Source organism: Alosa pseudoharengus, unplaced genomic scaffold (assembly GCF_046254945.1).
Source record: "Alosa pseudoharengus isolate Yale_2024_CS ecotype anadromous, Long Island Sound unplaced genomic scaffold, YU_APseudo_1.1 YU_APseudo_1.1_scf_21, whole genome shotgun sequence".
Taxonomy (NCBI): Eukaryota; Metazoa; Chordata; class Actinopteri; order Clupeiformes; family Clupeidae; genus Alosa; species Alosa pseudoharengus.
In genome coordinates, this window is record NW_027468674.1 from 20,123,605 (window position 1) to 20,136,057 (window position 12,453).

At 41.7% G+C, this 12,453-nt stretch overlaps 1 protein-coding gene across 2 annotated transcripts in view; it reads right to left on the reverse strand.

Moving 5' to 3' along the window:
• The window catches only part of LOC143137786 (disks large homolog 5-like), a 67,759-nt gene extending 64,635 nt beyond the window's left edge, over positions 1-3,124 (reverse strand). For both annotated transcript variants that reach the window (XM_076298105.1, XM_076298104.1), the window contains exon 1: positions 2,419-3,124. In XM_076298105.1, the coding sequence (XP_076154220.1) occupies positions 2,419-2,716 (298 nt within the window). In that variant the 5' untranslated portion in view covers positions 2,717-3,124. The remainder of the gene's footprint in view (positions 1-2,418) is intronic.
• Between the last annotated feature and the right edge of the window lie 9,329 nt (positions 3,125-12,453).

A 12,453-nucleotide genomic window follows, 5' to 3' on the forward strand; every position in this document is an offset into this window, starting at 1 on the left:
GAGAAACAATGGCTGGGAAAAACGAGCAGGACTGAGAGGGGCTTCAGTGTAAAGTGGAAATAGGTCACGAGACTTCAGCTGTGTGTGTGTGTGTGTGTGTGTGTGTGTAATGGGGGAGGACTAAACATGTCAGTGCCTTTATTACATATAACATGAAGAGATTACCACAGCAGAATCAATTCTGCCTCACAGCACGCAAAGCCAGGTCATTTGCAGTATGTTAAAGTATAGGCTACTGCTGCAGATGGCATACACTGCATCCGAGTGCATTAGGACAGAATAAAGTTACTCATCTTCAAACAACACACCCTTCTGGTTTTAGTGCCACTTACCAAGATGTGTAATTAAGATACCATCAACATTCAGCTTTTAATGTTCAGAGTAAGGCCTATGGCTGGATTACTGTCCTTTCTTTTTCCAGAATTCCTTTCCTTTCATGAAACTAAAAGCCCTGAAAACCACCGTCTGCAAAAGTCAAGAGATGAAGTTGACAGGTCTGCAGCTCCATTGAACAATACTGTTTTGGCGTTCAGGATCAGTGAAATGACTCTACAGCAGAAAAACGGTGTTCTATGTGGGAGATAATACTGCAACAACTTGACTTGAATTCGGCACGTACACTGTGGAAATGAAGACTTTGCAGCCGGAAGCAAGCTTCTCAAAAATCCCTGCATGAAATTTTAAATGAGGCCTGGGGGAGCGCCGTCGACTTTCCGCGCAGCCAAGCCCCCAACGCTGTGAAAACTCAAAACAAAGGGCGAAGCTAGGCCCGGGGTGCTGCGAGGGAAGGTCCAGGTGTCCCAAGAATGACTCCACAGATCAGACATCACTAACCATATTTGCATGGGATTGCCTGGCAAAGCATGACGGAACAAACTTGGACTTTGCACACATTTGACAAGGAAGGACAGCGGTGTGTTTCACAAAACGGCGCTGTAGCTGGTGGTGATGTCGCTGCCGCTTTTCTTTTACACTGCATGTGTCGGTGACATTTCGCAGTTTTGGGCTTTAATTATATAACCGTAGAGAAAGGGGCCACAACACCCTTTCCTGGGATGAGCTTTGGTTTTAAAATCTCTTGCACTATGTTGCGTAATCAGACAGACAAAGCCTTTGTGGTATAAGACTAAACACAGGAGAGAGGAGCTTTTATGAGGATGTGTATTTGCAAATGACTCCACAAATAAGCGGGGTGATGTGGGAAAGACACACCCTGAGAATGACCCCGGCGTCACTCGTTCTCGGTTTAGCCTGCACGAAATTCAAACTCGGAGACTCAACTTTGCAATCGGGTGATAATGTGGGGCGGTCGCTCTAGAACGGCGAGCCTTTAGTTTCTAGTTTGTATCATTATTTTTGAATAATGCAGGCCACGTTAATTTTATCTTAACTACCAGGATTCAGTGGTCGATGTTGCTGTCAAAAAGCGCTTTACTGAATGCGACCTTGAGGCCAATTCCATGGGGGTCCAGGCGAAGTTAATCGACGAGGAATGTTAGCCGTTTCAGCAATTCAGTAGTCTGTGTGTTTAGTGCAAAGAAATTATAGTAGGTTACGGGCTTGCGTGGTCAGACCCCGGCCAGGAAACCCAGTTCCCATGCGGAATCGATTGAAAAGCCCTGTAGTTATAGCACAGCACGACAGTAATCTGTTGTCGTCCCGACCACACTCTGGACATAGGCCATAGAGCTACTGGTCATCAAGCCGCCTACTCACGAGAAAATGGACACGTCAAATGGTTATTGACGGACTCTATTAGAACTTGGCAAAAAGAAGTTATTGATTTCCACAGAAAATTGACTGAATTTTATCCATTACGCACGCCACTCGTTTTCGCTCCCAAGCAGAAGCTGAATCCGTGCTTTAACCTTACCATATTTGTCTTAACTATGGGCTTTCACTTTTCTTGGCTACACATCAGCGTGTAAACATGGAAGAACACCACAACCCCAGACAAGATAGCACTCATGTTTTCACAGGCATTATCAAAACATGGGCTAAAGAAGCCTATAGCCTACTGCTATATCTAGTGGATTTAATGCACAATTAAGCGTTGACAATAGTTTGATACAAAGTTTCACATTTGACTCGAAACTCATGGTGCGACCAGATTCCCATGGTGCAAGAGTAAAAAGTCCAGATGTCTGTCTGTGTGGACTAAACGGCTGTTTGGTAAATAAATACACTATGAAGTAGAAACACAGTAGTCATATCTACCAAAAGACACAAGGATTGGTCTGATTCTGTCGCGTTCCGCGTGTTATTTTACCCGAAATGTGGTAACTAACACGAAGGAGGAACAGTAGCTACAAGGATAGGCTAACGTTACATGTTAGGCTAATAACGAACAGTGAGATGGCTTCGGTCGTGACATGTCAACCAAAGGACTAAAAGCTCTCCCAATTGACCATTTCTTACCGGAATGGTCCATTGATCCTCCACCGTTCACGACGAGAGTAGAATACAGGTGTGGGTGCGTCTTCTCGAGGGCCAAACAGAGGTCTTGAAAGTGGTCTCTCTCCTTGCTCATCAGCATCTTAAGTAGAAGATCAACTTTTTCTGAGCTTGACGAGCAGTTGTTTTCCAATTCGAATCGTTCCACCTGGGTTAGTGTACCTGTTTTGACTAAAAACTCCACAACTCGTTCAGCATCTGTAATGGACTCCAACAAGTTTTGGTGGTACTGATCTAGCAACTCTTTGTGTTTAGGCTCCATTTCAGCTAGCGAAGTTCAGTGCTTGACCCTTCAGCGAGTTAAAATTCTCAAAACGCAAAGGTTGAGAGAGAAAAAATAGTTCCGAATGATCACTTCGAAGAAAGTGGCATTGACTGCATTGTTTTGAACAGCCGGACTGAGTAGCTTTTCATCTCAAATTGAGAGAGACACAAGTAGCCATATTTGTTGTATAAAGCTGTTGACTTCACTAAAAAACTGAAACCCATTAATCCAGCGGCAGAAAACCCCACATTTCGCATACTTTCAGAGAGAAACGACTCGAAGTTCGTTTGAAGGGCATTCTTACGTTTCTTGCTCTTTCGAAGACGATATTTCCACTACTTAAACTACTGCAAAGTAACGTAACTCTTCAACAGCTTTCCCTCAACACAGCCAGCTCCGCCATGACTCGGCGGCTCAGCAGCTACAACCTACTGTCAATCAAAACTTGTGTAATGACCATGTAAAGTAAAAATAGGCGGGGCTTCCGACCAAAATACCTGATTGTGGCTACTTGGATTGTTAAGGGTTCTAAAAGTTTGTTACTGTATCAAATTAAAAACATGCATTGGCGTTTATGCAGCTATGTCGAATACTTTGTGTCGATTTGCACATAGAAACCGTAGGCTATCACTGCCGACTGCAAAACAGCAGACTCCGCCATGCACACAGTAAAATGGCAATCATCAAACGACCCTATAGCCTACACATCCACATCCTGGACGAGACCATATAAAATGCGACGCAATTGCAAAACATCTAGATATAAAGTCTGTCTCGATGGAGAAAAAAATGAAAACATATTTATGCCACGCAAGGTTTGCTTGCAAACTCAATGAGCCGGGTAAATGTTTTCTCTATGTACCCACATTTGTATCAGAAAGACAGGACTAACCTGAGATGCCGAGACAGCCTTTTCATATCTGTCTAGCCTTCGGCGCATCAAACGCAGTAAGCTTTCTTCTGCTCCATATAATCCATCTCACAGCCACATGGAGACTCACTGAGCGCAATCCACATCTGCTCTCCAATATTTCTTTAGAGAGCATGATTAACATGTGCAGAGCGAAATGTTGCCTAACTGTGATGTAGGCTACCTAGGTGCGTAAAGTATGGCTAACTTTAAATAAATGTAGAGCAGAGCAGTTCACTGTGATGCAATGGAATTCACATAATCCTGACATACTAAATATTTATCTGACTACTCTTTATTAATTGAAGGAGAGGAGTTTGGCCACATTTGAACATTTGATGTCTAGCCTTAGTCTATAAAACTATAATTAATTGTAAATAAAGGCAGCACATGCAACACCCAGCTCTTTGTAGGCTATAGCCTGCTGGAGGCTGAAAGAGGCAGGGGCATGTTATTGGCATAATCAAAACACCCTGTTCCAACTTTCACCCTTTAATATGGAGCCAATGTTGAGTTGTCTTGACACTATATTTATACTTTCCCATGCTGCTTTAATCTGTGTTCATTTGTACATAGCCTACAAAGCATTTACCCCTCTCATATGCTACCCCTCTCTTTTCCACCAAATTCTACTTCCAGAATGTTCTCAGTAGGGAGGTGGCTTAGTGACATTGTTACAGAGTGGGTATAAGCAGTATGCATGATGTCTCCTTGGGGTCTGTCCTGTCATTTGAAGCCAGGAGCCACTAGACTGTATAATTGGTGAAATTGCAAGCTTATCTATTTTACAAAAATCAGAGCACAAACAATGTCATGTTGAAGTCCTCGGGCATCACAGGATCACCTAAGTAAGTAAGTACAGCGGGGAAAATAAGTATTGAACACGTCAACATTTTTTTCAGTAAGTATACTTCCAGTGAGGCTATTCGCATGAAATTTTCACCGGACATTAGTATTAACTTAGGTAATCCACACATATATAAAAATCCAAACATTAATGTCTAAGTAGTGTTATGAGTAAAAAAGTGGAATGGCACAGGGAAAAAGTATTGAACACGCTAAGATAAAGCAGTACACAAACGCAAGGAATGGCAAGGAACAAACTGGAATCTATAAGTAGTTAGAGAAATTATCCCTCCTATCTGTGCAAATTGAAATAAGCTGGGTTAGTACATACTGGTGGGCTATAAAAAGGTTTTTGGTTAGAAAGGTGTCACACAAGAAACATTTCAGGATGGGTAAAAGCAAAGAGCTCTCCCAAGATCTTTGCAACCTTATTGTTGCCAAACATATTAATGGAACTGGTTACAGATGCACTTCAAAACTTCAGAATCATCCAGCAAGCAGTATTGGAGCCATTATTTGCAAGTGGAAGGAACATCACTACATCATCAACTGGCCATGCACAGGATCTCCTTGCATGATTTCTGACCAGGAAGTCAGAAGGATAGTCAGAAGAGTAGTCCAAGAGGCAAGGACCACTCTGAGAAAGCTCCAGAAAGATTTGGAGGCAGCAGGTACAATTGTTACAGAGAAAATCATAGGTAATGCACTCCACCGCCATGGCCTCTATGCACGCTCATCCAGCATGATTCTATTGCTGAAGAAAAACATGTCGAAGCTCGTTGAAAGTTTGCTACACAACATTTGAACAATCTTATGAAATACTGAGAGAATGTATTCTGGTTTAAAATGTAACTTTTCGGATGTCATACTACACACCATATTTGGAGGAGAAATGGCACTGTGCATCACCCTAAAAATACCCTACCAACAGTGAGGTTTGGAGGTGGTGGCATCATGGTGTGGGCTGTTTTTCATCTCATGGTACTAGCAGACTTCATACAGTTGAAGGAATGATGAATGGAGTCATTTTGTTCTGGGAGAATCTTTACATCCACCAGGATGATGAGGATGAGACATGGCTAGACCTTCCAGCAGGACAATGATCCTAACCATTCAGCAAAGGAAACTCTCAATTGGTTTCAGAGAAAGGAAATCAAGGCCCTGACTTCAATTAAATTGAACAGTTTTGGAAGTTAACTAAAGATCAGGATTCACAAGAGGGACCCCTGAAATCTTCAATATTAAAGGACTATCTGTTTAAAAGAATGGGCCAAACTCACACCAGAATACTGTGACTGATTAGTTTCATCATACAGGAAATACCTTGAAGCTGTCATTACGAATAAAGGCTTTTCCACAAAGTATTTAAGAAATTTCAGCAGGCGTGTTCAATACTTTTTTCCACTTTATTGCACATAACTCTACCTATGGACTTTAATGTTTGGATTTTTTTATATGGGTGGATTATCTGAGTTAATACTAATTTCTGGTGAAAATTTCATGCAAATAGCCTCATTGGAAGTATACTTACTGAAAAAAATGTTGACGTGTTCAATACTTATTTTCCCCGCTGTATATACTCTTTTGATCCTGTGAGGGAAATTTAGTCTCTGCATTTATCCCAATCCGTGAATTAGTGAAACACACAGTGAGGTGAAGCACACACTAATCCCGGCGCAGTGAGCTGCCTGCAACAACAGCGGCGTTTGGGGAGCAGTGAGGGGTTAGGTGCCTTGCTCAAGGGCACTTCAGCCGTGCCTTCTGGTCGGAGTTCGAACCGGCAACCCTCCAGTTACAAGTCCGAAGCGCTAACCAGTAGGCCACGGCTGCCTCATCTGGACACTTCCAAAATTGGGAGATGTGATCTTCATATCTCGCAAATGTTCTTCCATTGCAGTTTCAGCCCAGCCAAGAAAGTGCAGTGAATAGTACTACGGCATACACAGTAATCACATGAAAAGGCCAATTATAGCACCCTCATAACATCTTCTCAGCAGTGTGGTGCCCAGTACAGAGATGGTCACTCTCTGTGTTGGGCTCATTTAGGCAACACTGACTACGGCCTGAGGAGGCCTCATGCAGTGCATTTTCTGCCCTGTAGCTATCAGTAACTTTGAGCAAGAGCATAAAGCAATCCCCCCCCCCCCCCCCCGAACTGGGGTCTGCTCAAGGTCTCTTACTTCAAGTTATTCTCCATCATTGTATCAGTGGGCTTTGTCCTTGAGGGTTTAGGCTGCAGTCTCTGCTGTGTACTATAGTACTATAGATACTGCAGATATACACAGGTGTTACAAAGGTGATAAAGGCACCCTTAACAGTTTTTTGACCTTAAAATTAAATTTCCAATATCATTTTGATTACTTCATAACTTAAAAACGTTAACTTCGTAACATGACAAACTGCACTTCTGGCATTGCCTGAGTGGCCCTCTGTAGACGATTACAGATCTATTAACTTTCTAGTTCTGGGTAGGAAACGGACCCCCTATATCGGAGTTATGTTTATACTTTGTTGCAAAAGACACATTTAGTTCATTTATTATTGCGCTTTTCAACCAGAGGGGTACCCTGGAATATCCAGAGTTCTCGCAAGAGCACAATTTGAATTGTCTCTGCGAGACACTCTGGCAATGAGTATGATGCAAGTTACTTTTGTCACTTGTATCGCGGGGAGCCAATCACATCGGTGTATCTGATATAGGCGGGCCAAAGGTAAGCTAAACAGATGACAGTCGTAGTGTTATCCAAATGCGTTGAAGTCCGGAATCAGTCAGTAAACATTGGTCGTTTAGTCTTATCCAATTGCGTGTAGTGAGATTTTCAAATGCAGGCTTGGTGCCGCCCTTCGAGTTGGGCCATTACATTATCTTTCAAGATTACCAGGGTCTGGAAACTCCAGGCTACCAGAGGGGGACCCCGAGAGCAAATTTTGTTAAGGGTGCCTTTAAATTCCTTGTGCTATAGGTAGGGGATTTCCTACAGTGGCTGATAACAACCAAGCCTACTTCATGTTACACAACATGAGGAAGGATACAGCAATGCACAATTGTCTGGCAGCAGTCACAAACATGCCACATGTTCTACCGTGGATCTGTAAAGATCCTCGTTTATGGTATAACATGCACTGCTAGTAGCCAGAATGCCCAACCAAAGTAGCCTGGCTCCGCCCTCCTACGTACTTCCGCTCAATTTTCATTTCCCTTCAGTACGTCGTCTGGGATTTCGGGTTATCGTAGGGTTTCTCAGGCCAAATTTTACCTGTCCAATCAGCGAACAGAGGGGGTGACTGAGAATGATGACATTGAGGTTGTGCGCTACTTTGAGCATGACATACATCACAACCAAACGTCAATTGGTTATGGCAGATCCAGAGTGGCTTTGGGCAGATCCAATAGTTTTAAACTTCAACAGAGTACTCGCTTGCAAGGAAGTTAACGCTTGGCGATAGAAAGTGGCCAGACTCTCTGTACATTATGAAATGTACGAGAGTCTGGTAGGACCAGGCTACAACCAAAGAACCAAAGCAGCAAAAAACAACATTACCAACTAAGCAGCCTTCATGAGCATGCGGTTGTACCATTGATGCGGGCTCTAAGTCAATATTGTTTTTTGACATTATACAAATGTAGTGTGAAATGTAATTAAAATTGACAATAAAAATAATGTGAGTACTACACTCTCTTTTCAATTGGCTTGTGAAAAAATAATCAGGTCAAAATAAAATCTAGCTAATTCTATGTCACACCAATTAGTATAATTAATTCTAGACTCATTATAAAGCAGAAATCTGTCACTCAATATGTTCCTTCTAGTCTGTAATTTTGTAAATTGTTTTGTAAATAAATTGAGCCAGACTGTTTTTTTTTTTTTTTTTAAATAACATTCACTGACCTCCACACATGTCCTGCTGTGATATAATACAGCAGCCATTTAACAGAATGGGCTTCAATCCACCTTCAACTCAGGAGCAAGGAGCATTCAGTTCTGTTCATTTCAGTTCAGAGCAATTCAATCATGTAGCCTGTTATTCTTTAGTATCTTTACTGCTTTAAACTCCCAGTAAATTAATCAACCAATGAACAACAATCCTTAGCAATTAGATATGATTGCTGAGATTGTAAGTAATCACATTGGATGATCAGTGATTTAATCCATGCATGACAAATTGCTTTTATCTATTCATGGGGGGGTTGTGAAGAGTTTAGCAATCTCTCTTGGCACCAAAATGTCTCTCAGGCATCAAAAGATTACAGATTGATACATGAAGGTTAGTGCACAGGTCATGCATGCTCCTAGTCTTCCCCATATAACCTACAAATATATTTTGGACATATTCCAACTATATAAAGACTGAGGAAAACTCGATGGTCCAATTTTCAGGAAGTCAAAGATTCGTGTCTGCACCATGGCAGTGAGAGGATGTCTTTTAGGTGAAACAATGCACTATCATGGACCCCTGGAGGCTACTCTCTCTCTGTCTCTCTCTCTCTATCTCTTCTCCCCCCTCTCTCTCTCTCTGTCTCTCTCTCTCTCTCTCTCTCTCCTCTCCTCTCTGATGCTGTATTTTTAGCAAAGCCCAGGCTGCTGTCATGCCACCCTGAGTTGCTTTGTGCCATCCATGAGAAGAGGGAGCTTACACCCCCCCACCACCTTTGCCAAACACACACTCACACACACACACACACACACTATACATGAACACACCATACATACATACTACACACACACACTACACACCACACACACACACATATACACACTACACATACACACCACACACACACACCATACATGAACACACCATACATACACACACACACACAAACACACTACACACCACACACACACCATACATGAACACACCATACATACCACACATGCACACTACACACCATACACACACTACACACACACACCATACATACACACCACACACACACACCATACACACACACACACACACACACACACATAGCAAGAAAGAGAGAGAGGGAGAACAAGATAAGCAACTGAGTCATACAAATAAGGAAGACCCACGTATGTACATGTTTGACACGTATGTTTGCCACTTTTTCTGAACAGAAGTTGTCCATGGACTGGGAGGCTGCATTAATAATCCAGGCCAAGGAGGGAATGGAAATTGGCTTTGAAGTGCAAAGCAGAATTTGGAGCAGAGCTTTCAAGGGTTCCCAAGCAGACAGTGCTGGATATTATGAGAAAATAATTATTATGCCATCACAACCTGAATTGGATTGCATTTTCATCTGTTCCTATTTTCAATAGAACCAGACGCTGAAAGACACAGAGAGAGTTTCATGGCTTATGAGTAATGATATCTTTGCCAGCATTCGCTTGAGGAAATGACTGAAATCATTTTTTCATCTTAATAAATCTGCTGGTAGTTTTGCCTCTTGCATAAGAATGCCGATTATTTGTGCATTGTCATACTAATGTAACACTGGAAACCAAGCCCTATGGCACAAGTGGCACACTCTTGGGGTGGTGGTGTTTGGCTGCGGGGGTGTACACCTGTGTGTGTGTTTGTTTGTGTGTGTGTGTGTGTGTGGGGGGGGGGTGGCGGGGGGTTATGGCGGGTATCTAAATAAAACATGACATTCCAAATTGCTCCAAATTTGGGGCACAAAACAAAATGAGTAGTTCACTGTTTTTACATGAAACAAAGACAATATATATTGAGAAATATATCAGCCAATCAGCAGGATGGAGCAAAGGAGACACATTCTACCGAATTGGTTCAGCATGTGATGTCAGACTCTGTATATAAAATCTTACATGCAATAATTGCAGCCATAATATAATCCAGCGTCTTCCCAAAAATAGTATGATTGTTTTGGTAGGTGTATCATAAGCAAAAAAAGCACTGCACAATTTAAGATCCTTAATCTCTCTTCACTTCACAAATTGTTGTACTGTTATTAGGAAAGGTTCATTGACAGCCATTGTATAGTTTGATTACAGAGAGTGATTTTGATCGACTTGTGTCATTAATTTTACATGAATAGCTAAAAGAAATGACATTTCAATGTGAGTCATTTTGCAAAGGAAACTATTTTCCAAATGATTTTGCAAAGTGGTTTTATGGTTAAAGAGGGAAGGGAGCTGAACATTCCTATTCCCGACCATGACCTCAAACATTAGTTTAGCAGTCTTTAATTATTTTCTTCAACAATATGACAACATCATTATGATAACATACATTTCCTGAACATAACTTTTTGATGATCTTGCCCATATCATGTCATTGGCAAACATGCATTGGCAAACATGTTTAACTTTCAAATTATAGAGAAGGCACAGCTAGTTGGGCATAAACTGGCAATATTAAAGAGAGATCAAGGTTCAAGTTATTGTAGAGTCAGAACACAGAACATGGATTAAATTGAGTATAGAGCAAGACTTATGAAGGCTTGGTAACTTATGGACATGTGTGCCCCCTACTGGACATAAACAGAGCCGCTATTTCTGGTCCACAGGCAATGGAGAGCAGAGCAATGCTGTTTGAACAGGAAGAAACTTTGATGGTAGTCTGATGGTTTACACATTATGAAACCTTACCTTTGGGCCCTATGATTCACTCATAGCCTGGTGCATACAACAGAAGTGTCAGAATGTAATTCCAGCAGACCACATGGTTCAGGTCAACAGTCTCACCCTCAAACTTTCATAATTATTAATGTCTTTTTAACTGAATATTTGTATTCTGACTGCCATCTTGGGAACACCTACATAAGTTTTTTTTTAGAGGAGTTTACTGGCCTGACCAATGACAATGTTATCACAAAATGGCAGATGCACCAAGGCTGAAAAAGCTAGCAGTAGTCTACAATAGTCAGTGGGGCACCTGCTCATCTTAGCTGCAACAGGGCAGGTCTATGGCTGGGAACCAGATAAATCTGAGAGCTCATTGCATTAGCTCTGGCATATTCATCTAGACACTCTCCTACTGAAATTGATTTCCACCCAGCCAAAATCTCTTGAAATAATCACAATCGCTTGTGACTAGGGTTGCTAACTTTCTGATATGAAAATAAGGAACGGGGGGGGGGGGGTCTACACTTCAGTCAGAACACCGGCTTACCAATGTCAGTTAGTAGAGGGGGAGGGGGGGGGGAAGTGGGACTGATTACTAGGGCCCCAAGTGGAAAGAGGGCCTTTGAAAAGTCTGGAATAATATTTTTTCATGAATATTTTAATTTCCAAATTAAATGCCATAATGAATGTAAAACTAAATGTAAAGTTAATTTTTAATTGTAAAGTATATTTGCTGCATAACTTGGTTGATTGACTGACTGAATTTAGTATATCAAAAATAGTGAAGACTGTCTAAGGTCACACTTACCCCTTGCTAAAGCGCAAAATGGTTTAGTCCGTCTGCAGGAGGATAGGTAGGCTATGCACTTTTTGTTGTTGTCAAATTGATGGAGATATTTTGCTTGTGTTTTGTCTAACGTTTTGTCTATTTGCATGTGTTGTCATAAATTGCAGGTCGTTTGCACTCGTCAGCCACCGTGCTGATTTGCTCTGATGAGAATGGCCCTTGTTCAGTTGCTTTGGATAAAAACATCTGCAAAATTAATAAATGCAAATGTGGTGAGGATTACGATAATGTACTCTGTACAGATTTTTTGTAACAGTGTGGAAAGATTTCAATGGACTAGTTTAGCTTATTTCCACACAAATAGGAAGGCTGTGGTACATTCATTTGAATTTGTGCATGCGGTTACAGTCTCTGTATGTAGTCACGTAGTTGTAAGTTAGAGGCTTTAGAGGACTAGAGACAAGATATAAAGTCTCATTCTCTCTCTCTCTCACTCTCTCTCTCTCTCACACACACATGCACACACACAAATAGGAAGGCTGTGGTTCTGTAACTGCTTTCATTTTATTCAATTATGTTTTACTATAGCTGATTACACCACAGGTTGGCAACAACTTGAGATAGGAATCATGGCCGGATG